Here is a 26,856-nt window from a genome sequence, read left to right as displayed (position 1 = left end):
TTAATTTACATATAGGAACCAACTTTTCAAAATGACTGGGGGTGCTAACTCAACACAAAATTAACCACCCTTAATACTTAGGCCCTGATCCTATAAACAGCACCGTTGTCAGCAGCCGCCGATCGCTATCAATCATGCAATGGCGCTATTTGGAGAATTGCGTCTTCGCGAAAGATAGGCGCCGGAAATGTAGGCCAAGGTTTAAGGCCTACATTTCCAGCGCCTACCTTTGATGTAAATTGTGCCTACGGAGATGCTTTATGGTGCCTAGCGCCACTTCCAGTGTTAGCCAAGCCTACACTGGTGTCATAAAGTGCCTTCAAAGGTGCGATTCTAACATCTTTTTTTTTAGGCACCGGTAGGTTACTAGAAATTTATTTTAAAAGCTCTTTTAAACTGTGTTTTGGACTTAACTTAGGTGCCAGTAGTGCGCCAACCGGTGCCCAAGTTAAGGCGACATTTATAGAAAATGGGCCTTAATTCCTGGAGATATTTAACCACCCACTAAGCCAGTACCTATGTATTTACGAGTTGGCTGTGTTGAAATACCTCTGGAGGAGAGAGAAAGGAAAGGCAGCACAGACCCTTTAACAATGTGACGGAACTTGCCTTTCTACACAGGAGTCCTCTTGTCGGACTAAGAACTGGTAGAATTCAAATGGAGAGGTTTTCTCTCGGTTCAACCACACTGCATTGCGAACAGATTTTCCTAGCTTGTCTCCAGTAGAACTAGTGATGAGGGGCACAGTGATGCCATAGACGTCTTGCCCCGTTACCCTGTTAAGGAAAGATCAGCACATTGTAGAAAAGGAAGGTCTACACCCAGGACACAAAGTAATACTTTCAATCTAAGCTATGTAACAAAATATGGCTATTTCAGTCACTTCACATTTTTAAAATTCTATTTTGTTTTTTTTGATCTTGTCATTTTGCAATAGCATGTGCTGTGCTATCTGCTAATGATGCATACTAAAAGAAATAGGATGCACTTTTACAAAACATAGTAAATGAATAGCGACGCACATTTCTATGAGAAACACAGCATCAGAAGAGAAAGAGATGAAACATCTCAAATAAAACTTGGGGGCTGAGAAAAAAAGAGACCGGCAAGGACAAACAAAGGCTGAGAGAGAAAAAGACTCCTCCAACCTCTGTTAGAGATCCTCAGGCCCTCGATGGCAGCCTCCTTGCCCTAAAACTGGCCTTTTGCTCAAAAGGTTTGTTTACCTTTTAATATGGTAGAGGGGCACAATGCAGAATGATTTTTTTGCAGTACTACTTTACTGGAATGGAAAATGAACTGCTTTGCATGAAACAGTTTTGTTACCTGCTATGCTGTTCAGGAACACCAGGCATCATTTAAAAATAAAGTGTGATAATGCATTTTCACCTTGCATTTAAAGCAGAGATCAACACTTAACGTGTTCTTCTTAGCTATTTCTGGGCCAGAATCCAAAGCTCTGCCCGGTACTGTTCTTAGGTTCAAACTACTGAAGTCTTCGTCAAAGCTCACTCCAGTCCATCTACACCAGTGGTCTCAAACTCACAGCCCGGGGGCCACATGCGGCCCGCCAGGTACTATTTTGAGGCCCTCGGTATATTTATCATAATCACAAAAGTAAAATATAACATAAGAACATAAGAAGTTGCCTCCGCTGAGGCAGACCAGAGGTCCATCTCACCTAGCGGTCCGCTCCCGCGGCGGCCCTTCAGGCCTATTGCCTGAGCCGTGATCCCTGACTATTTCTATAACTTACCTCTTACTCCTATCCCTATAACCAGCCTCTACTCCTATCTGTACCCCTCAATCCCTTTGTCCTCTAGGAACCTATCCAAACCTTCTTTGAAGCCCTATCACAGCCTCCGGAAGTGCGTTCCATGTATCCACCACCCTCTGGGTGAAGAAGAACTTCCTGGCATTTGTCCTAAACCTGTCCCCTTTTAATTTCTCCAAGTGCCCCCTTGTACTTGCGGTTCCCCATAATTTGAAAAATCTGTCCCTGTCTACTTTTTCTATGCCCTTCAGGATCTTGAAGGTTTCTATCATGTCACCTCTAAGTCTCCGCTTCTCCAGGGAGAACAGCCCCAGCTCCTTCAGTCTGTCAGTATACGAGAGGTTTTCCATTCCCTTAATTAGCTTAGTTGCTCTTCTCTGGACTCCCTCAAGCACTGCCATGTCCCTCCTGAGGTACGGCGACCAGTACTGGACGCAGTATTCCAGATGTGGGCGCACCATTGCACGATACAGTGGCAGGATGACTTCCTTTGTCCTGGTCGTGATACCCTTTTTGATGATACCCAACATTTTGTTTGCTTTCCTTGAGGCTGTGGCGCACTGCGCCGACGATTTCAATGTTGTGTCTACCATCACTCCCAGGTCTCTTTCTAGATTACTCGTGAGTAACCTCGTGAGTGAACCCCTAGCGGTGATCCCCCCATTTTGTAAGTGAACATTGGGTTCTTTTTCTTGATCATATGTATCTTTAGCTATAAATGACAATATTATTATTAAGACTTAACCAAAAGGAAAGATTTATAAACTATAAAGAGTTTTACCTCATGCAAAATTGTCATTTCTTTAATAAGACATTAACTATTTTTTTCTGAGGCCCTACAAGGACCTACAAATCCAAAATGTGGCTCTGCAAAGGGTTTGAGTTTGAGACCACTGATCTACACCCTCCCAGCCCATCCTCCACCAAACAGCCATATACAGACACAAACCGCACAAGTCTGCCCAGCACTGGCCTTAGTTCTTCAATATTTACTATTTTCTGATTCTAGGAGCGAATTCCAGGCATCCACCACCCTCTCCGTAAAGTAGAATTTCCTAACACTGCTCTTGAATCTACCACCCCTCAACCTCAAATTATGTCCTCTGGTTTTACCATTTTCCTTTCTCTGGAAAAGATTTTGTTCTACATTAATACCTTTCAAGAATTTGAACGTCTGAATCATATCCCCCCTAAAAAAGCAGGTGTTTTCTGAGGACAGCAGGCTAATTATTCTCAAAACAGGTTGATGTCAGCTATTCAACTACCTCATGTTGCTACAGAAGAGATAAACTGAACTTACTGTTGAATATGCAATGAGACAGACATTTCCACGTTTATGTTTATTATGTAATTTTGTATACCACCTATATTGAAGTAATCAAGTCTAAGCAGTTTACACAAATCCAGAAGTAGATGATAAAGAAAAGAACTCCATCAAAATATAGGAAAGACACATACATGCCAAGAGATGTGCATTCAAGAAATACAGTACATAAAATGTTAATTGCCTGGATAAAATGTACCAGGTCAGTTCACATGCAATAAGAACCGTTAGAGTTGCTCTAACGGTACAGAAAATCATCACTGGCTGAACTGTTACATTCTACACAAGTGTACTAATACCAAGAATGGCAATAGAAGATCTGAATAATACTCATTTAGTGCTATTGTATACATGCCTGGCAATTGTTAGTAATTTTGGTTTGCTTCATTTCCATTAAGTAACTGTAGAAATGAATTGTATAATATGAAAATGAAATCAGAAATACTTAGGTGTGTAAGAGTCCTATCAAACATCTGACAGTTATTTTGCAATATACAGTATAGTCTTAGCCCTATCTTATGTATGATGTATCTGCTGCAAAGGGACTTGGGCGCATCTGCAACTCCAATTTCCAGGAGGTGGAATGATGCAGAATGGAGCAAACCTGTTTTTGTCAGTGGAAATTGGGCCCATGTAGGCTTAGAATGAGGCTTACCTTTGGCCTCAGTATCTGACATGCCAATATTTGAATTGCTTTGTCTCTAAATCCCCATGCTATAGCCAGAGACCTTCACTCTCCCTTATTAGTTAGGAAATGAGGGAGAGAATCAATCTTTTTTTCTGTAGACGTGCATATTACCCTGACCAGGCTCTGCTTATGTATACATATTTGATTGGTTATCCTGGAACATAAACACACTATCATCAGTAAACATAATGGAAGGTTTGTTGATACGTAAAACTCTGGGAATATGTTTATATCTGCAATAGTCTAGGGGTGATGAGCCATACAATTCTAGTCCCTTTTGCCTTTTACTCAACTTGATTACTTCTTCTCAATGAGGTACTGTGTATTATCCTCAAGAGTTAGGCATTTTGTGCCAACTACTTTCTGATATAATGTCATTGTCATCATGGAAGGATGTTCTGAGCTTCGATGACGATCACCTCAATGAAATTCTTCCCCCAGAACCTTTCTTTAAAGAGAATAAAGCTCTCGAGTATATATACCTCATTGGGAAGAAGTAATCAAGTTGAGTATAAGGCAAAAGAGACTGGACAAAACCCAGAGTGGCAACATTCCATGCTCCCGATTCAGGCCAAGCAGAGGTTATTCCTCAAATTTATCCCTGGTTGGTAACATTTGTTCATTCACTTCTAAGATTTCTTATCCATGTCTGAGCACACATCTTTTTACATGGTGCACTTCGGATCTTACACGAATTCTTCATTCAGCTCTCCTGTGTTCCTACGAACATATGACTTGCCATACTAGAACGGTCCGAAGGTCCATGTTATGCCTATGGCCAGGACGTGGCTTATGGGACGTATGCGACACAACTTGTATATGAATCTTCCTATCTGCTCCAATTCTTGTTTTAACTCTCTGTATCTGTTTCAACTTTCAACTTGTTTTCATCAGAACATATTATGGGTGTTTCCTGTGCTGTTTTTTTCAACTTTGTTACCTTGTTGCCGAGGAAGGATTCTTATGGCACTGCGATAAGGGATAGAGTTCGAGCATCGGTTAACATTCCAGCTGTGAGATAAGTGAGACACCTGTTGTTTACTGCAGAAACAGCAGTGCGAGAGACGTGGTGAGAAAAATATATAAAAAGGCAACCCTGGGACTTTGTTTTTAGAATCCAGCTGCAGCAAAGAGAAGCCCGTGGACTGTACCGACCCATCAATCTACCGGATTCCCTGATTGTGAGGGTGGACATGGTGATGTTTTTTATTTTTATGTTTATCTAGTCCTCTGACTCTTTCTTTGAATGTTACTGTGCACACCCTTGTTGAATAGATACGTGGATTTACAAATTGGTAGTGGCATAACAAATTGTTACCAGAAGTGGGGTGCAACATGTGGCCAAAGAAGCAGCAGAAGAAAGTGGGGAATCTGGAGCAGGCTTCATAACCCTCTATCCCTGGGTGGGATGACAGTATATATAAGACGGTGGCCACTAAGTGGTCTAGGGAAGCAGGATTGTGTGACATCGTGGATTTTCGGCAGTAGTGATCCGCATAAGTTATGCGCTCTACTGCAGAAAATAAAAATTTCAAAGGGGAAAGAACAGGAAGGTATTTCAAGGGGAAGATGGATTGCCTTATCTGCATATTTGTGTGGAAAAAATTGTGATCCCGGGGTAGGCATGGAGGCTAAAATTGTAGCTTAGGGGTGTCCTGTATGGTGAAGGTTGTCCCGTACGATGAAGGTATATTTTATGGAAGGTGTGGCCAGCCAACTGTAGATTTTTTCCAACTACATTAGCCTGTTGAGGAATTTTAAATATAATCTATAAAAGGTAGATAGAGAAATTACAATTAAATTAAGATACTGAAGAGTACAGGGAATTAATTTACAGATCATTACAGGCTTCTTGTACTAAAAAGCGAAAGTAGTTTGTACACTTTGGAAAATAAAGGAGAAGTGTGGAGAGCAACAGGAGCCAGGAAAAATTGTTTTATTTCTGGTGTATTTTTCATTAAGCTGCCCGTTATGTATTAATAGATTTACCCTATCCATTCAGGCATTCAATGCATTTCAAGGTTCTGAGAGTTTGTATGAGCCAAATTCTAGATGTGTTACCGTGGAAATAGCCCGTTTAAACTAAAGGTAGAGATTTTTTGCAATTCAATGCTTTAATGAGTAAACAGGGCTCAACGTAATCAGAAACCAGATTTAAATGTTTTTGTGTGTGTGACCGAATGTGCAATTTATTTGCCTATGTCATAAATCCTTAGGAGTCTTATCTTGTTTCCCACTTAAACATAGAGAATGAGAGAAAGATGGGGGAGAGAAGGGAAAAAAAGTTCACTCATTCCATAGTATTTATTATGCCCATGGCTGGCCAGGGCATAGCATATCTTCATGTCTTATTGTTTTAATTCTCTGTACCATCAGAGAGACAAACAATTGTTAAATGCATGAGTAATTGGTAGAGGTATGTGTAATTAATAGAGACTTGCCATAGATCTGCTTAGGATCTATATCTCCTTTGGGCCACCTTCGAAAATTACACCAATCCAGTCAACAACCATACAAACAATAACTCAAGAATTTACAGGGAAACCATTCTAGGAAGAAATACTTTACCCTGCAAACATGAATCTCCTTCTGGATTTTACTGATTTGTCTGGTAATTGGCAACATCAAAGATGTTAACTCATTCCACCCATAATTACAATCAATCAACTACCCAGATCTGTCAATTTTACACATCTCTGATCCACAAGAAAACACAACAAATCACATTACTACTATCTCAAATAAAAGAAGACACCAATGAACCCTTAAAAAAAGAATAAGGCAAGTAAAACCCATCAAAACCACTACCGCTACCAAACCTATCACACCCACATCTGTCCCCTGTGCATACCTTAATACTAGATCTTTCAGGAATAAAGCCTTCCTACTTAAAGATTGGATCATTAACAAGCAAATAGCCTGCCTTCTACTAACTGAAACATGGTTACTATCAGAAGATGATCCAATAGTAATTGATCTCCTACCAGACAATTTTAAAATCCTTACGCTAAACTGTGTGGGGAAAAAAAGGAGGTTTAGCAATTATTCTTAAAGAAGGATTTGAGTTTGAACTACTTGATTCCAAAATGACCGACCAACTAGAAATTTTAGCCTGTAAAATTGGTAACTGTCATCTAGCAGAATCCCTATCCTGCATATTATTCTACGTCCCACCAAAAAGCTGGCCAAAAGCCAAAGAAGACTTCTGTGCATTTGTCCTAAACAATTCAATTGGTCCTTCTTACAATATCATCGCAGGAGACATAAACATACACCTAGATGAAGAGGACAACACAAATGCGAAAGAGTTTAAAAACTTTCTATCCCTACTCAATTACACCACACAACAATTACTCCACCCACACAAACACATGAAAAAGGCCATCAGTTAGATGTGGTAGCCATGTCCACAAAGGACATCCCAGACCTTGCCATCTCTATACGTAAAGGCACCTGGTGTCATGATATCTGGTCTGACCATTTTACTTATTATTTCCAGCTAATCTGGTCTTATCATAAATCTAAAATACACCCAATAATAAAAAGAGAACATCACACAAGAGGCTATATTAACCCAATAGAATACTGGTCACAATACGAACTGCAATCAGAGATAGAAGAAGGAATCGATTTCTGGGATCACTGGATGACAACCAGCACATCCATTTTAGATAAAATCGCCCCTATACGTAATAGCAAAAGCAATGCAAATAAATATAACAAATGGTTTGACATCGAACTTCTAAAAATGAAACAACTAGCTAGACGACTAGAAAGAACTTGGAAAAAAACAGGAGAACTAGCTGACCGTAACAAATGGAGAGCTAACATAAAAATCTACAAACAAATGATAAGACGCATTCTACTCAATTAAAATCAACTCATCTTGTAATGGCTCACAAGGAATCAATACAAAAGAGCTATTCAACCTGATCACAAATTTGACACCGCTCGCTACACCACATCCACACACAACACTAAGTTACCCTCTGCAAATGACTTAGCACTGTACTTCGATTCAAAAATTAAAAACCTTAGAATCCATTGTTCAACTAATGACCCTAGTGATCATCAAATAGCTCTCACCCAAGGAAATGATATACCGGCAGACATGATCTGGAGCTCCTTTCAAGATTTAGAGTGGAATAATTACACCCGACTATATAACAAATACTCTAAATCCTATTGCGTTCTGGATTCATGCCCCCCAGAAATCATGAAAGCGGCACCTTTAAAATTTAAACTATCTCCGCCAATTTGGATCTTGGAGTTTACCCATATAGACTGTTTTGTAGATTTAAAAATTGGAATAGATGTTAAATTACTTATATCTCGCAATGTTTTCCATGTATCTACTAGTATTCTATTATCTTTACTGTAGCTAGGCATTTTGATACTGAGTACATGGCACAGACGCAATGGAGACATGAGTTGCCATTCTAACCATAACCAGTCAGGGAGTTTTTCCATGAGTACTGGGAGGACCCAATACATACCTTGGCGTAAAATATAGGCTTTGTGGTACCTATAAAAATTTGGAAAAAATTTACCCCCCCCCCTTTGAAATTGACCTTTGTAAAGATACCAAAGCCACTCTAGGAGTTTTACCCAGCCAAATAAATTTTAAAAGAATGCTATTTAATTTTTTATAAAAGGGCCCTTGAAAATATAACGGTAACATACCCATCTGATTACAAACCACAAGTAAAATCATTTTAATAGTTTGGACTCTCCCCCACATCTCCATAACCTTCTGTATTAACAATTTTTCATTTACTTTCAATGTTTCATCTAAAGTATTTGTAATCCAAATGCCTAAATACTTTATTCCATCCTCTTTCCAAAGAAAGGGAAAAGAATCAAACAAACCTTTTGTACAGTGAACATTGAGTGGAAGAATTTCTGACTTATTCCAATTTATCTTATATCCTGAAAATTTTCCAAAATTCTCAATTATTTCAAGTAGACAAGGAATGGTTTTCTCAGGATTTCTCAAATAGAGCAATATATCATCCGCATAAGCTGAAATCTTATATTCCCGATCTTTATGAGGAATACCCTGTATCTCCTCTGTTTGCTGAATGGCTAATAACAAGGGTTCCAATACAATATCAAAAAGCAAAGGAGATAAGGGACAACCTTGTCAAACCCCCTTTGCAATCTAAAACCTTCTGAAAAATTATTATTAATATATAATTTAGCAATAGGGGAGCTATACAATGCTTGAACCATTTGTATAAATCTTGAGCCAATACCAAACCATTCCATCGCTTGATACATAAAGGTCCATTCAACACGATCAAAAGCTTTTTCTGCATCAAGTGATAAAGAAAAAACTGGATCTTTTAAGGCTTTGGATAAATTCAACATATGCAATGCAAGCCTAGTATTATTAGAAGAATGTCTTTGAGCAACGAATCCTGTTTGATGCATACCAATAATAAAAGGGAGAGCTTTAGCCAAACGTATAGCCAAAATCTTAGCTAAAATTTTTCCATCAACATTAATTAAAGAAATAGGCCTGTAATTTGAAACCAAAGTGGGATCTTTATTTGGCTTTGACAAAACTATAGTTAATGATTCAGCAAATTTTTCCATCAACATTAATTAAAGAAATAGGCCTGTAATTTGAAACCAAAGTGGGATCTTTATTTGGCTTTGACAAAACTATAGTTAATGATTCAGCAAATTTTTCCATCAACATTAATTAAAGAAATAGGCCTGTAATTTGAAACCAAAGTGGGATCTTTATTTGGCTTTGACAAAACTATAGTTAATGATTCAGCCATGGTACCCGCAATACAACCATTAGTAAGTTGAGTCCGATATAAAATTTAATAAATATGGTAACAGGGTAATTTGAAATGATTTATCGTCAAATATGTTTTATTGAGCAGGAAAAAAACAACAATCCAAAACAAGGTAAAGAACAACAAGACACCTCAAAATTTTTCAGAAACCAACAAATCCAGCCCACCAACCGTACCCAAAAACCCCTCCCACCCCCCACCCACTCTCACTGATGCATGATAATTCAAAAAAAAACAAAACAAAAAACAGGTGATTAAAACAAAGGGGCTAACAGTTCAAAATACGGCTACGGGCTACTGGAGACAGTGTGTTCCAGAAAGGCTCCCAAATACGTTGGAAGGCTCGGCCAGGCAAAGAAGAGACGTCTGGAACTCCTCTCCGTTCCCAGGAGAGCAACGTTATCATGTGACAACGCCAGAGGGAATAATCAGGCGCCTCCGCTTCCATCCATTTGAGCAAAATACATTTAATGGCAATCACAGCAGTCCAACGCAAGAAGGCGGAGGCCCCAGGCCTGCGAGGATGGAAGTGGAGGGAGGCTCCAAATAATACCAAGACAGAGTGTTGAACTGTAATGGTCCAAATGTCTTCAACAAAAAGAAAAACAGCATCCCAGAAGGTCTGGATGGCTGGGCAAGACCACAACATATGACCAAGGCCAGCATCCGGGGCACCACAGTGTCAGCAGTCCGCTGTCTGGCAAAGTCCCGCCAGAGAAGCTCTCTGAGGGGAGACGTATAAGCGAAGAATCAATTTGTAATGTTGCTCCCAAAAAACAGCATATTTATTATACAATGGTAATTTTTTGATAGCATTCACAATTACTTCATCAGAGAATTCCACATTCAAATCTCCCACCCAAGCATCCCGCAATTTGAGACAATCAAGCATAGGGGACTTGTCTTTAAGGTGTCTGTGGTGAAATTTCAAGGGGACAGGTTGTTGGGAGCCAAAGGTAAAAGCCTCCAACAACACTTCTCGACAAGAGGCCGAAAGCTGAGTATTAGGCAATGAGGATATGTAATGACGAATCTGGAGATAGGCATAGACATCTGCTCGAGGTAAAGTAAATTCCTCACAGAGTACAGCAAATGATTTGATCAGCCCATCATCATCAACCAAATGAAACAAAAAACGAATCCCCTTTGCTTCCCAATGTACAAAGCTAACATTGTCTACCCCCGGAGGAAAGCAAGCATTATAGCGCAATGGTAGAAATGGAGAGACCAAAGGATTAAGAGAGTGAAACCTGCAAACCCAGTGCCAGGTCTTACGAAGAGGGATATGCAGCAACGCACTGGGCGCAGAGTCCCATTTAGAAAGCAAAGGAGAGTGAAGAAACGCGCTAAAATGAGTAGAGGTAAAGCAGGAAAGTTCCAAGGAAGTGTTAGTAAACGTGGAGGTGCCTCTGAAGAGATCAGTAATATGGCGCATACCACTAGCAATAGATAAGAAACGAAGATTCAACAACCCCAAACCACCCTTATACCAAGGTAAGGCCGCCCTCTTATAGGGGAGACGAGCACGCTTACCCAACCAAAGGAATCTTTGTACCATACGAGCAAGACGCTTCTCGTCCCGCGGGGATAGGTACAGGGGAAGGACCTGAAAGACATAAAGCCACTGCGGTACAACAAGCATATTATATAGACTCACCCGACCCAACAAAGAAAGGGGAAGCCCCCGCCACAACTGTAACCGAGTCCCAAAGCTCGAGAACAAAGAGCCAACATTTAAAGAGTAGAGGCGTGTGAGATCCAGAGGGATGCGAATGCCTAGATAGCGAAGCTCCGAGTCCGCCCAGCGTAAAGGGAAGGAACCCTGCCAAGAAGCGCGAACCACCGGATTAGAAGGCAGCGCCAAAGATTTATCAAGATTAAGGGAAAGGCCGGAGTGAAAACCAAATTCAGAGATAAGGTCCAACGCAAGATGTAAAGATACCTCCGGAGTGGTCAGGATCAAGAACATATCGTCCGCAAAAGCCAGCGTCTTAAGAGACTCTCCCGCGACCTGAAGGCCACGCACCTCATCAAAGCCACGCAAAGTACAAAGCAAAGGTTCTAAGAACAGCAGAAAAAGTAGAGGAGAGAGGGGGCAGCCCTGTCTAGTTCCTCGATGAATAGGAAAGGAATCCGTGCGAGTACCATTGATCAAAAGAGACGCTCTCGGATTGGAGTATAAAGAACGGAGTGCACTAAGATAAAACCCCCCCAACCCCACGTGTTCAAGGGTGGGAAACAAGAAGGACCAATTGACACTGTCAAAGGCCTTAGAGGCGTCCAGGCTAACAAACAGCGAATCAATGTCCAAGTCCTGGCAATGAGCCAGCGCGAAGAGGACCTTGCGCACATTACGTACTGAGTGACGACCTCGAACGAATCCCACTTGGTCTTCATGAATCACAGAAGGAAGAAGTGGCGCCAGCCGGTTGGCCAAAAGACGAGAGAACAATTTTAAATCAACATTAAGTAAGGAGATCGGGCGATAAGACCCCGGGTCATCAGCCGCCTTACCTGGTTTCAGTAACAAGATAACCAAGGCCTCATTGGCATAACGTGGAAAGGAGCCCCTCGTTACCGCCGCATTATAGTAGTCAAGTAAGGGCCCGCAGACGCGATGCGAGAGAATACGATAAAACTCGCCAGAGAACCCGTCCGGACCCGGAGCCCGACCTGATCCAAGAGATTTGATGGCAACCTGTAATTCCAACGCCTGAAGGGGCTCATTGAGGCGAGTCGCTAAGTCCTCAGCCAAGCGGGGCATGCCCGACGAGTGTAAATAGTCAGAAATGAGGTCCCCCGAGATTTCATCCGGGGCGGCATAAAGGTGGGTAAAAAAATCAAGAAGCGTGTCCGCCACATGGGACTTGTGCGTCACTCGACCCCCCCCCAGGTGTCTTAAGAGTCAAGATCGGCTTGCAGCCCAACCGAGCATCTACAAGATGGGCCAATAAGCGCCCCGGTCGGTTACCAAAGCGGTAAAATCGATGTTTGTGGAAGGCCGCCCATTTCATCGAGCGAAAGTGGAGCAACGAGTTAAGTGTGGCCTGAGCAGACAGATAATGTTCTCGTGTAGCTGAGGAGGGAGCAGCCTGAAAGGCCCGCTTAGCTGCGCCAAGGGTACGTTGTAGGGCGATGATACTACTATTAATGCGGCGGTGTCTGGCACAAAGAAAGGAAATAATGTGATCCCGGATCACGGTTTTGGCGGATTCCCAAAACAAAACCGGATTATCTTGGTGCTGTACATTATTGTGTAGATAGTCATCCCACTGAGTCTCCAAAAAGGTTTTAAACTCTGCATCCTGAGCCAAATAAAAGGGAAAGCGCCAAGAAGGAGAACGAACATAGGACGGATTCAGATTAATATCAATCCAAATGGGAGCATGATCGGAGACCGCCAAGGGGCCAATTTCCGCTGACGAAACCGAGGAGAACAGACCCACAGAGACAAAAATGTAATCAATACGAGACCAGGTATTGTGGGCTCTAGAAAGATGAGTGTAGTCCCGGACTTCAGGATGCAAGAGACGCCATGGATCCACAACAGAGATAGTATTGCAAAGATCCTCAAGGAGGCGTCCTCGGGTCCCAGCAGGAGAGGGGGCCGTCCCCGATTTGTCCAATGCAGGGTCGCTAACCAAATTGAACACCCACCAAGAGCAAAGGATCACCAGAGTAGCGAGAGTTGAGGGAAACCAAGTCTCGTAAAAATGCTGCTTCTGACGAATTAGGGCCATATACCACCAATAACAGATAACTCCAATCTCCCAGTGATATTCTTAAAAGTAAATGACGACCCTCCGGAGACTTGTCAAGGACCTGCACTCCAAGAGGGGAAGATTTCTGAAACAATACCGCCACACCACAGTGACGTCCAGGGGAAGACGCAAAATAGACCTCCCCCACCCAAGAACGCCGCAGCTTAAGATGTTCCTCATCCGTGAGCCTAGTTTCTTGTAAGCAAGCAATATCCGCACGGTGACGATGAAGTGCTGCCAAGATTTTAGACCTCTTAATCGGGGACGTAATGCCCCCTACATTCCAAGAAGTGAGCCTAAAGGGTAAACCTACCGCAGCCAGGAGAGAGCTAGAGGACGCCTCACCGACAAACAAATCCACCAAAGGAAAACCCCAGGAGCCCAGCCTCCCCCGGGGCCATTAGAACCACAGTGCACCAAGACAAGAGACAAAAGGAAAGAATGGAGCTCCAAAAGTAGCACCCCAGACAGACAAAAAAGAAAGACTAAGGAAGAAGAGGAAGAATAATAATACCCTAAACTCTCCAGAAGTTGCAAACAAAGCCATAAAAAACACAATCCCAAAACCCAAAATCCCCGCATCAGTGAGAGCACCCCCCCTCCCGAAACCCAACCCCGCCCAAACCACCCCTCCCCAAAACCAAATCCCCATTCCCAACAAAATCACACCCCTTATCCCACCGAAGTGGGGCCAAGGGAAGGAGTCACGAACCAATGTAACCTAGGCCCCAGACCTCCCCACCCCACCCATCTGCGCTACAGTTCACATGCACAACGAGGAAATCAAACATACTTGCATCAACCCGATCCCTCAACTCACACAAACCCCCCCCCCACCAGGCGAACCACGCAAAACCATCCCAAAGAAAAAACAAAAGCAGAGGGGGAATCATGCACACCAAACCAAACATGCAAAATAGTCTACCCCACATACACCCTGTCCATACAGACATCCCAAGCATCAGACTGCAAACACCCCCAGACCCACTCCAGACAGGAAGTCTGCTAATCCTCCAGGGCAAGCCAATAACCAGTGAGCCCAGTACATAAATAGCCTGTCAAGTGCCCCATAATGGAAAACCCAAGGATATCAAGTCAGGGCCACAAGAAGCCCAGCTCACAAGAGTCACTAGGGCTCCAGCAAAGGGACCACCAGATCCAGCCCTGAAGGTATGCGCAAGCAGGGCCCCTTAATGGACAGCCACTCCGTCCACGCCAGGGAGTGAAGAGGTCAAACAAAGAGCCACAGACCACCAACTGGAGACAGGTGCGCTAAAGCTGAGGGACAATTCACCCAAAAGGGATCCCCATAAAAGTCACATCCCACTCAAGGTAAAATCAGGGCGCTGAGGATGGACCAGGATCAGCCGGCAGTGCGTCCAAAAAGGCCTGAGCATCCTCTGCAGTGTCATAGCTCTTCCATCCAGTGCTGGTCCAAATCTTCAGGTGTGCCGGATACTGGAGCATGAAGCGCTGCTTTCGATCAAACAAGGCCGAACACACCCTGGAAAAGCGCCGCCGACGTTCCTGGAGAGTAGTCTTGAAAAAGCCGAATCGGAGAACCCTCATAAGCCAAGGTATTGCACCGTTGCTTGTAAGCCCTCATCAGCTCAGCCTTGTGTGCAGAGTTGTGGACCTTCATAATCGTGACCCTGGCGCGCGTGTGATCCTCCGAGCGCCGGCCCAACCGGTGAGCCCGGTCCAAACGAATAGGCCCCATCCCAGCCTGAAGGGGAAACTCAGCATTTAACCAGGCTTCAAGGGTAGGCAGAAGGCGAGGGTCAGGCACAGACTCCGGAAAACCGATCAGCCTGATGTTATCCCTGCGCGACCGGTTCTCCAGGTCTTCAAGTTTCTCGGCTTGACGCTGCACGAGGTCCTTGAGGGAAAGCAGGTCAGCAGCAGAAGAAGTGTGCGCCTCCTCCACGAGCGCTACCCGCGACTCGAGCTCCCCCGTGCGCCGCGTGGTTTCAGTTAGCAGGGATTCCAGCAATGTCAGCTGCCCCGACAGGCCCTCAAAGCGTGAATCCAGCGCGCGGACCACCGATGCAGAGAGGGCTTCAATATGCGCTTCGGAGAGAGGCAGCGCGGAACCCGAGTCCGCAGTCGCCATCTTGGCGTCAGGTTTGGGAGTCCCTGTCCTTGTCGGTACGCTTGGTCCGTCCGCTCATGGCAGGGCTAGTGAGCTGTACGAACCGGTCCATGCATGAATTCCAGCCCCGAAGAGAAAAACAAAGCACTTTTGCAGGGGAGATGAGGCGGGAAGGATCGTGGGGCCCAGGAGCTCGAGCTAGGGACGTCCTGCTCGGCTCAACACATCACGTGACTCTTTTGAAATGATTTATAAAACTCTACAGTATAACCATCTCCACCTGGAGCGGATCCAACTCTAAGGGACTTCAATGCTGCTTGCAATTCATTTATTAATATTGGCTTTTCTAAACTTTTTGTCCCTTAACTTTAAAAATTTCAAACCATCCCTTTCTCTATCTAGATAAGGCTCAGAAGAATATAGGTTTTTGTAAAAATTTAAAAATTGTTTTAAAATCATTCCAATTTGGGAATAAGTATTCCCCTTTTCATCTTTAATCACTATTTTTGTTTTCCGTTTTTTTTGCTTTTAGATAATTTGCCAATAATCTTCCCGCCTTATTTGAATTTCCATAATACAATGCCTGTTGAGAAAATAAATCTTTTCTAATCAACTTAGAAGAAATCTCATTATATTTCCCTTTCGCTTTCATGAGGTCTTGTAATGTAGAATATTCCCATTTCTCAATTAATTCTAATATCTTTATATCTTGTTCCAAGCTATAAAATTGTTTTTTAATTTGTTTTTTAATATATGCCGAAAAAGAATAATTTGACCTCTCATGATTGCCTTGAAAGCATCCCATAATGTTTCTATAGAGATATCCTTCGTATTATTAATTTGAAAATAATCATTCATTTTCACTTGCATTTCCTCAATAAAATTTGGTTCCACCAGCAATGTATTATCAAATCTCCATATAGGTCTACTATCCTCCTTATCAATTATCTTAATTTTAATCCACACCCCACCATGATCAGATAATATAATTGGATCTATGGAGGCTTGTGTTACTTGTTGAACTAATGAATTTGAAACCAATATATACCGTATTTTCGCGGATATAACGCGCACCTGTGTAAAACGCGCACAGGGGTATAGCGCGCAGAAATCACGATGATATGTACCAAAACTTTTCTATACCGCGCTCAGGCATATAACGCGCATGATGCCCGACGCTCCTTTCGCCCGCCCTGACTTTCCGTGCGCTGTCCCGACTCTCCGTTCACCCCCCCTGACTTCCGTGCACTGCCCTGACTTTCCGTGCGCTGTCCTGACTCTCCGTTCACCCCCCCTGACTTTCCGTGCACTGTCCCCCCTTGAAGTCCTGTCCCCCCTTGAAGGTCTGTCCCCATCCTGAAAGCCTGATGCCCCCCCCCGACGTCCGATACATCCCCCCCCCGGCAGGACCACTCGCACCCTCACCCCGAAGGACCGCCGACTCCCCAACAATATCGGGCCAGGAGGGAGCCCAAACCCTCCTGGCCACGGCGACCCCCTAACCCCACCCCGCACTACATTACGGGCAGGAGGGATCCCAGGCCCTCCTGCCCTCGACGCAAACCCCCTCCCCCCAACGACCGCCCCCCCCCAAGAACCTCCGCCCGTCCCCCAGCCGACCCGCGACCCCCCTGGCCGACCCCCACGACACCCCCACCCGCCTTCCCCGTACCTTTGTGTAGTTGGGCCAGAAGGGAGCCCAAACCCTCCTGGCCACGGCGACCCCCTAACCCCACCCCGCACTACATTACGGGCAGGAGGGATCCCAGGCCCTCCTGCCCTCGACGCAAACCCCCCTCCCCCCCAACGCCCGCCCCCCCCCAAGAACCTCCGCCCGTCCCCCAGCCGACCCGCGACCCCCCTGGCCGACCCCCACGACCCCCCCACCCCCCTTCCCCGTACCTTTGGAAGTTGGCCGGACAGACGGGAGCCAAACCCGCCTGTCCGGCAGGCAGCCAACGAAGGAATGAGGCCGGATTGGCCCATCCGTCCTAAAGCTCCGCCTACTGGTGGGGCCTAAGGCGCGTGGGCCAATCAGAATAGGCCCTGGAGCCTTAGGTCCCACCTGGGGGCGCGGCCTGAGGCACATGGGCCAAACCCGACCATGTGTCTCAGGCCGCGCCCCCAGGTGGGACCTAAGGCTCCAGGGCCTATTCTGATTGGCCCACGCGCCTTAGGCCCCACCAGTAGGCGGAGCTTTAGGACGGATGGGCCAATCCGGCCTCATTCCTTCGTTGGCTGCCTGCCGGACAGGCGGGTTTGGCTCCAGTCTGTCCGGCCAACTTCCAAAGGTACGGGGAAGGGGGGTGGGGGGTCGTGGGGGTCGGCCAGGGGGGTCGCGGGTCGGCTGGGGGGGCGGTCGGAGGTTCTTGGGGGGGGGCGGTCGTTGGAGGGAGGGGGGTTTGCGTCGAGGGCAGGAGGGCCTGGGATCCCTCCTGCCCGTAATGTAGTGCGGGGTGGGGTTAGGGGGTCGCCGTGGCCAGGAGGGTTTGGGCTCCCTTCTGGCCCAACTACACAAAGGTACGGGGAAGGCGGGTGGGGGTGTCGTGGGGGTCGGCCAGGGGGGTCGCGGGTCGGCTGGGGGACGGGCGGGGGTTCTTGGGGGGGGGGCGGTCGTTGGGGGGAGGGGGTTTGCGTCGAGGGCAGGAGGGCCTGGGATCCCTCCTGCCCGTAATGTAGTGCGGAGTGGGGGTAGGGGGTCGCCGTGGCCAGGAGGGTTTGGGCTCCCTCCTGGCCCGATATTGTCGGGAAGTCGGCGGTCCTTCGGGGGGGGGGGGGATGTATCGGACGTCGGGGAGTCGGCCGGGCAAGAGGGCTTGGGCTCCCTCTTGCTCCGATCGTGGATGCGGGTGCGGGTGGGAGCGCGTGCGAGCGGTCGTTCGGGGTGAGGGTGCGAGCGGTCCTGCTGGGGGGGTGAATCGGGCGTCGGGCGGGGTGGGAACTATGTTTAAAAACTTTTCTATACCGCGCTCAGGCATATAACGCGCGAGGGGTATGCGTGGTAGGTAAAATCGCGTATAACGCGCGCGTTATATCCGCGAAAATACGGTAATCAATTCTCGAAAAAGATTTATGAACATGGGAATAAAACGTAAATTCCTGATCATTAAAATGAAATATTCGCCATATATCTTTCAAATCACAATTTAGTACCAAATTATCCAATCCTAATGATTTCATACTTCTGCTAGGTATTTTGTCCATAAAAGGATCTATGACAGCATTAAAATCCCCAGCCACAACTAAATTTGAAGCAGCCAGTGGTAACAATATTTTTTGTAGAGATTTAAAAAATTCAATTTGGTTCATATTAGGTATATATTGAACAACGCCATTGTAGTATTTCCCAGATTCATGTCTACATGTAACCACCTTCCCATGGGATCAGCTGAAATAAATTTGAAAGTAGCATTACATCTTTTATTTACCAATATTGCAACTCCTGCTTTCTTCCTTATAGCTGGGGCATAAAAACAATGTTTTATCCAATTATCTTTTAACTTTAAAGACTCTAGAGCTGACAAATGAGTCTCTTGAATATAACAAATATCTATATTTTGTTGCTTCAAAAACAAAAGTGTTTTTTTCCTTTTTATTGGATGGTTTAAACCATTAACATTAAGCGAAAGTATTTTAAGCTCCATTAATATAATTATTACTATCAAATATAAACTTTAACATCTTCTGCAAAGCATAATTTTCCTGTAGACATTTCATTTCCCTTAAAATACTATAAGGTCCCTCTCCTCCTTTGATTATAATTATATTGATAGAAACCCACAATACCCTCCCTACTCCCTCCCTTTCTCGTAATATGATAACTTGAAGACAAACGATCAAACTAGCCCTCCTCCCCCCCAAGCAACTCACTTCACTTTTTCCTCTATATTATAAAATTAAACCTTCCAAATACTTAAATTCCTATTTTCCCCTTTATAAATGATAAGAATTTATGAAAATACAGTGGTACCTCTGTTTACGAGTGCACCGGTTTGCGAGTGTTTTGCAAGACGAGCAAAACATTTGCAAAATTGGTGCCTCGGAAACCAAACATGGCTCGATTTACGAGCACCCCCTCCCCTGCAATCCGGCACCCCCCCTGCCTCGAACTGGCACCTCCCCCCGCCACGATCCGACCCCCCCCCCACACGATTGGGCACCCCCCGCCACGATCAGACCCCCCCGTCATGATTGGGTACACCCCCCGACACGATCCGACATCCCCCCGACACAACTGTGCACCCCCCACCGCTTCTTACCCTCATCTGGGCACTCCTGAAGATCGGCCTACTCGTCTTGGCCAATCAGACCTTAGACTTAGTGGGGATGGACGGACCCGCTATGCCTAAGGCCTGATTGGTCCAGGCTTCTAGAGCCTGGGCCAATCAGGCCTTAGTCTTCAGCGGGATGGGCCGGGAAGGGGCGGGCCCGCCTCATTTCGACCAGGCGTGCCTGCCGGCTGGACGGGCAAGACCCATCTGGCTGTAAGAACAGGTTAGTTTGGTGGGGTGGAGGTTTGGGGGTTGTTAGCGCCGGGGGGGGGAGGGTGCATCTTCGGGCAGGAGGGATTGGGCACCCTCCTGCCAGCGATCGATATTGTCGGGGGGGGAGGGTGCGTCTTCGGGCAGGAGGGATTGGGCACCCTTCCTGCCAGCGATCGGACAGGCCGCGGCCCGCTATACTTATAGCGGCAGAGAGATCCCTTGCCGCGATAAGTGTAGCGGGCCGTGTCTAATCTAACCCGATTCTCTAACCAGCGTCTGTAACATGGACACTGGTTACAGAATCGGGGTTTAGTGTAGGCCGATTCTGAATAGGACGCCTCTCCCGGGTGTCCTATATAGAATCAGGGCCTAGGTGTCTTGTGGGCCTCGCCTTCAATATAGGCGGCCTTCCTGGAGAGCATTTTTTTTAAAAAACGTGCATCCCGATTGGCTGATTAGATAGCTGTAGCACGCCTACAGCTGCCTAAAATCGGGACGCACTTTGGAGAATCAGGCCCTATGTGCTGTTAATACAATTATATTGTATGTTTATATGAAAAATGAATGCAACAAATGGTGTTAAAATTAGTACTATTATGGGGGTGGGGTTTGGGGCAGAGATTGAGTGGAGATAGGCATGACTTATCCAAGTGTTCTTCAACTGCCGGTCCGTGGACTGGTGCCGGTGCCCAAATAATTATTTTATTTCCGCTGGTCTATAGGTGTCATAAGGTTGAGGAACACTGCTCTAGAGATCCAGATCAATTGTAGATACATTTGATAACTCTTCAAAAGCATTCTAGAAATGGTCTAGTTCATCTTACCTGCATAATCCTGATATCCTGCACAGAATTTATAGCATTGGTGTGGAGGAAGAGTTAAAAAGATATTTGAAGGGAGAACTGTTGGGAAGAGAAAGGAAGAAATGGTGGACCTGGGGAAGGGAGGCAGGCAGGTAGGGGGAGAGATGGGATGGGGTCAGTTGGGAAGAGAAAGGGAGAGAAGTTGGATCTTGGGATGGGAAGGAGGGAGAAATGTTAGGTATGTGGATGGAAGGCAGAGATGCAGCATCTCTTTCCCCCCCCCCCCCACTCCATTTCATTGTTCAGCATCAAAGGGGGAGGGAAGAAGAAAACAGAAAAGAGAGGGAGCAAAATGTTGGACCATGGAGCTAGAGGAAGAGAGATAGACCCATGGGAGGGCAGGAGTGAAGAGAGCTGGGATAAGAAGATGCTAGGCAGGAGATGGAAAGAAAGGGACAGGGAGTTACAACCTGACCAGTGGAGAGAGGGAGTGGTGAGCCATGTGGATGAGGTCAAAAGCGAGATGACAAGATGAGTGAGAGAGGAGTGAGTACAGTGGTAGAAATGTGGTAATGGGGAGTAGATAGAAGGAAATAGGAGGCTGGGAAAGGAGTGAGATGGGAAATGGGAGAGCTAGGGACTAAGAGAAGATGGAGAATTGAGAGGTAGCTGAACATTTATAAAGAAGAAGGGTGAGAAAGAAGGCAAGATTTGAGTGGACAGAGGCAAAAAAGAGAAAAAGTTAAGAAGGCTGAAAGGGAAAAATCAATACATTGGAGACAGGCATAAGGAAAGAATGGAACAGTATTGAGAGGAGAAAAACTGGACAGCAAACATTGGAAAGAGAATTGGTAGAAGATCAACAAAAAGCAGAAAGAGAAACAAAACATCCAGACAATAAGGTAGAAAAAATTGTTTTATTATGAATTTATTAACTGGAATATGTTAGCTTTGGGATATGTGCATCACAATTATTTTTGTATTCAGTGGCGTAGTCATATACAGCTGATTTGGAAGAGGAACTGGAGCCCAAAATTAGTGGAGGGGCACTAAAGTTTCTCCCTGCCTGAGTGCAATTTATACATACTTGAGCTAGTGGAGATTCCCAAGCCCTGCCAACTCAAGACATCTTCCTCCAGTCTGGCAACTCAAAATCTCCAAGCTTTGCAGCCAAAGGCAATATCCTCAAGCTGCCCCTGCTTTCATGCATACATGAAAACCAAGGGGGGGGGCAGGGAGGAGGCCCAAAAAAGCAGTAATATTTACCCTGATTAAACGATCCTCCATGTGCGCTGCTGACAGCTGATTCAGCATCCCCACTCTGATGAGGCTCACCTCTGAAGAGGCTCACCATAGCTGTAATAGAAGTGAATGGGAGAACCAGGAACGCGCATCCCTGCTCATCAGAGTGAGGATGTGGAAGCCTGTGGCTGCTCCCACTGTCAGCGGTGCACGTGGAGGATCACTCAGTCAGGGTAAGAATTACTGCTTTTTTGGGTTCTTCTCCCCAGTGTCCCTTTAATGAAGGTTTTTTATTAGATACGTACATCTTCTATATTAGTGATTGCAAATTTGGGACCTGCTCAGCCTTTTTTTTTGCTCATCAACTAGTGTTAGTGTTGGTGTTTGTGCGGCCCCAGAAAATATTTTTGTCCAATGTGGCCCAGGGAAGCCAAAAGGTTGGACACCCCTACCCTACTCCTTCACCGTGAGCAGGGAGGGGTAACTTTCATAGCGTTCCAGGTCATGGGCCAACCCTCTTCCTCACTCCTACTCCTTCACTATAAGCAGGGAGGGTTAATTTGCATTGCATCAAATTTGCACCAACATATTTCCCCGTCCCGCCTGGTTCTTTTTTCGTGCCACCCAGCTAGAAAAAATTTCTGGGGAGAACACTTATCTGATGTCTATCTGCATTATTTGGTGATTATCTGATGTTTATGCAATAATGGATCATATTACTCTGCTGCTTTCTTGGAGGTTACTTTTACATACCCTTGTTAGATAAGAAACGTGACAGTACAGTATTTAATTTATATGCTTTAGCCAAAGTACCAAACATATCATAAAATCAAAGGGGTTGTGCTAAATATTTTGAAATAGGTGATTATAACTATGATGATAGAATATTCCACGTCTATAAATGACATGGTATTTTAAATTCTGCTTTTTATAGATTTACAGTTACATTGTGAATCAGTCCCTTTATCTTGCTTTCAGTGAGAGGGAAAAACCAAACAAACCCCTAACAGAGGAAAATTGTTGTATTGATAAATAATAGAGGGAATTTGGAAAAAGAATTGAAAACAGTGGTATACGATATAGTTTTATGTTACTTCTGTGAATTAGCAGGGGTGGAAGAGAGGAACAGAATGGAAAATTATAAAAATAATGGTCTCCCTTGCTTTCCAGTATTGTGTCTCTATCCCGGTGTTCTTTATTAGGTCTGTCTGTCCAGTATCTTATGTTTTGGAATATGAATTTTTTTTGTTCCCCTGCACGTTTGTATAAAGTGTTGTTAGAATTGGCCATTGTCCTGAAAATATGATTAAGCAATCAATCAAATTCTAAATACAACTGGAAAAAGAAATAAATTTAAAATAAACCTAGTAGTTAAAGCTCCAGAGGAAAGGGATAGTTATTATGTAAATGGACCAGAACAAGACAAGGCAGACAAAAGAAGACACATTTAGCCTGCACCTGACCTCTGCACAGCAGAGTTTAGTGAGGCCCAGGTGGCAGACAGGTGGTCCAGGTCAGCCTGAATGGACGAAGTTTGCTCTAAGTGACCTTGAGGGTGGTGTTGATTTGAAACGTTTCTTCTTTTTCTTGGCAGTCATTTGGCATACATACAGAGCTATTCTGGACCCATTTTTGGCACAAAGAATCTTTTGGCCTAACCAAAAGAAGGAAGAAAAAGTTATGCTTCAAGTAACCTTGAAATGACCTTGCACTTTAAGATTTAACATGTTTCTTTTTCCCCCTTAGCATTGACACTGCAAAACTTCACAATGCCTCTGTACCTAACACTGCACTGTATCTTGCTTTAACTAGTAAGTTCTGCTTATTTTTAAAGATTGGAGCAAAACATAGCAGTTTGTATCCCTGTCTACATTATCTCTCATATCCTATGAATGAAATAGGCAGGGCAACGGAACCGAGTGATTAAATTCTTATTTCTCTCTTGCAGAAGTTCCAGCAGACATTTAGACATCACACCATTTGATTATGCCTTTTCTGAATATGTGCAGTGTTCTCCCCAGAAATTTTTTCCAGCCGGGTGGCATGAAAAAGTAGCCGGGTGGGGCGGGGCAGGGAAATTTGGTAGTGGAGAAAATTAAATGTATACTATTTTTATTAGTTAATTATTATTATTTTCCAATGCTCGATATGACTTCCTTTAAGGTTTGACACTTGTGCCAGAATATTTTTACTAAATCTAAGAAGTATCCAATTCTAGAAGTGAATAATTAGATATTCACCCTCTTTCAAATGGTATAGAGGTTTAAAAAAGGGAAATGCGTTAATGAAGTCATTAGGTTTAATCTAACCATTTATTTCTGCATGAATTTAAACAACTAAAAAAAAAAAAGATAAATATAGCTCATCCAGTCATACAAGAAATGGCTGTACAACACCTCTAATAATGTTTTGATCACTAGGTTCCTTCCTGAGGTCTCACTGAGGATATGAAATAGGTGCTATCTCCACTTCCAGACCTCTTCCACATAATTTATGGAAAGGTGTTGCTGAGCCTTGAAGGGCACCTGTGTGATTGATCTTTATCTGCTTCTTTTTTATTTTGCTATAGTGCAAAATAAGAGCTAGGGCAAAATAGTATAGGTAAAGATGCAGGTAATAATTAGCAATGTATTAAAAATATTTTATTTTTATTTGCTTATAATGTCATTTGAAAGCTGCTTGATGATAATACAACTTTAATTTAATTCTTTATAATGTGTGTGTGTGTGTGTGTTGGGGGGGACAACACCTATCTCAACAGTAAAGTTAGAATAGGGTCATTAAATCCAGTGGTGTACCTAGTATATATGACAGCCAGTGCTAATCATTTTTTTAACAACCCCCTCCTCTATATAAAAAAAAAGATATTTTTAGTAATAATCCATGAGTCACACAATAAGGGTGCATCTAGGAAAAGGCAGCATCTTAAACACTGCAGTGGGCATTAGAACACCAACACACGCATTGGAAAACTAAACAAACCAGATCCTACACAGTCAATTGATCCTGTAGTCGATGCTAACACAAAGCCATGTCCTTTTCATACTCACAGAACACAGATACACCCTCGCCCAATATGGAATAATCACAAACTAAAAATAGAAATATGTAGAAACCAGACTCTTCATACAATGCAACACCACAGAAACAGTGACACGTCCCCTAATACTGTGCAAAATATAAAGACAGTAGATGTAAATTTGAAAAAAAACTTCTACATAACAGTCACCACTTTACAAATTAACAAATAGAAATAAAACAAATAATGAGAAATTTGAAAATACCATTTTATTGGACTAATCCATTTTTCAATTAGCTTTCAGAGGCCAAATCTTTCTTCAAGACAGTACAGTATACAGCTGTTATGGTATCCTGTCCTGATCTGAGGAAAGGGGTTTAGTCCCCCCCAAAATTGCCTTATTTCCATTTCCTATTGATAAATTTTAATCAATACAGTTACAATACTACTTGATTCTACGTAAAGCAAAAAAAATATTTTTTTTTCTACCTTTTGTCGTTTCTGCTTTAGTCATCTTCTCTTCACTCTCTTCTTTCTATTCAGCATTTGTCCTCGCTCCCTTCCATGCAACATCTGTCCTCTCTCTTTGCCCCTTTCACCCAGCCTCTACCCTCTCTCTACCCCTTCCATCTACTGTCCACCCTATCTCTGCCCCTTGCATCCACTGTCCACCCTTTCTGCCTTTTCCATCCAGTCTGCCCTCTCTCTGTTCCATATGGTATCTTCCCTCTTTCTATGTCTCTTCAGTAAACGCTATATTCTGTGCTCTTTCTCTCCTTTGTACATGATTTATTTCAGCTTCAACCCCTCTCCATTTTTTGTCTCCACCCCTCCCCTATGCTCTGGCATCTCTCTCTTCTCCTTTCCTTCCTTCCTTCCTTGCCACTCCACCCCATGGTCTGACATCTCTATCTCCTTCCCTTCTCCCCCCCTCTCCAGTATCTGCCTCTCTCTTTCTCTCCGTCTTTCTTCTGTGAGGAGATCATGTTGATCTTGAACACTGAATAATTCTTCAATATTCCCCATATCACTGTACTGTAGTCTGGTCCAGCAGACTGCTTTGGCACTATTACATGGGTAATAGTAAATTCATTATGCATCAGCTTTCCATACAGAATGCCACAAGTCTCTATTTCTTGTGCTGTGTTTACATCTGCCAGCAGCAGAAACTTGTGAGACAGATCCCTTGGCAATACTACACTTTGGAGCCCTTTGACCATCTGGTTCTGTATGGCTGCAGGCTTTAAAGCTCTGTTTACTGGAGGAGACTGTCCAGCATACATAGTTGCATCACTCTTAAGGATCTGATCAGAGATTACATTAGACAAGGTGGTATTTTTAGGCAAGGAAAAACAGGACATGTTCTCCTCAATCTGCTCAGATGCCCTTTAATGTTCGTCTGATCTCGGGCTAAATCTTGCCTCCTGAGCTAATCTTCAAAGAAGAGCGGAGTGAGAGCCATATCGGCAGTGAGATCCGTTTTGGGCTGCATGTTGTGCAGGGCTGGACTAAGGCAAGTTGTAAGCTTCCTTCCATCGCTGACCTATCTTCTATAAGTCAGCAATGGAGGGAAGCTTACAACTCGCTGCTCTTGCTTGCTTCGGGCCTTCTTCGTTGCCGGGTCCTGCCTTTACGGAAACAGAAAGTAGGCAGGATCCGGCAGCGAAGAAAGCCCGAAGCGAGCAAGAGCAAGTTGTAAGCTGACCTGTCTCCTATAGCAAACCCATGCTCCGGGGCGTGTGCATGCCGACTTCCCTTCCCCCCTCAGGACGTGACTTCCGGTTTCGGAGGGAAGCGGGTTCCACGTTAGAGCCCCGGAGCATGGGTTCAAGTCGCTTGCTGGCATTAAAAACTAAAA

At 44.4% G+C, this 26,856-nt stretch overlaps 1 protein-coding gene across 5 annotated transcripts in view; it reads right to left on the bottom strand.

Annotated features, from left to right (window-relative positions):
* YARS2 (tyrosyl-tRNA synthetase 2) overlaps positions 1-26,856 on the bottom strand; it is a 136,439-nt gene that overhangs the window by 105,096 nt on the left and 4,487 nt on the right. For all 5 annotated transcript variants that reach the window (XR_004536726.1, XR_004536724.1, XM_033917589.1 and 2 more), the window contains exon 2: positions 610-777. Coding sequence is in view for 3 of the 5 variants with exons in the window: in XM_033917589.1 (XP_033773480.1) it covers positions 610-777 (168 nt within the window). In the remaining 2 variants the exon portion in view is untranslated. The remainder of the gene's footprint in view (positions 1-609; positions 778-26,856) is intronic.

The sequence above is a fragment of the Geotrypetes seraphini genome, chromosome 1 (genome assembly GCF_902459505.1).
Source record: "Geotrypetes seraphini chromosome 1, aGeoSer1.1, whole genome shotgun sequence".
Classification (NCBI taxonomy): Eukaryota; Metazoa; Chordata; class Amphibia; order Gymnophiona; family Dermophiidae; genus Geotrypetes; species Geotrypetes seraphini.
Note: the sequence above shows the minus strand (reverse complement) of the source record. Positions and strands in the feature narration are given on the sequence as shown.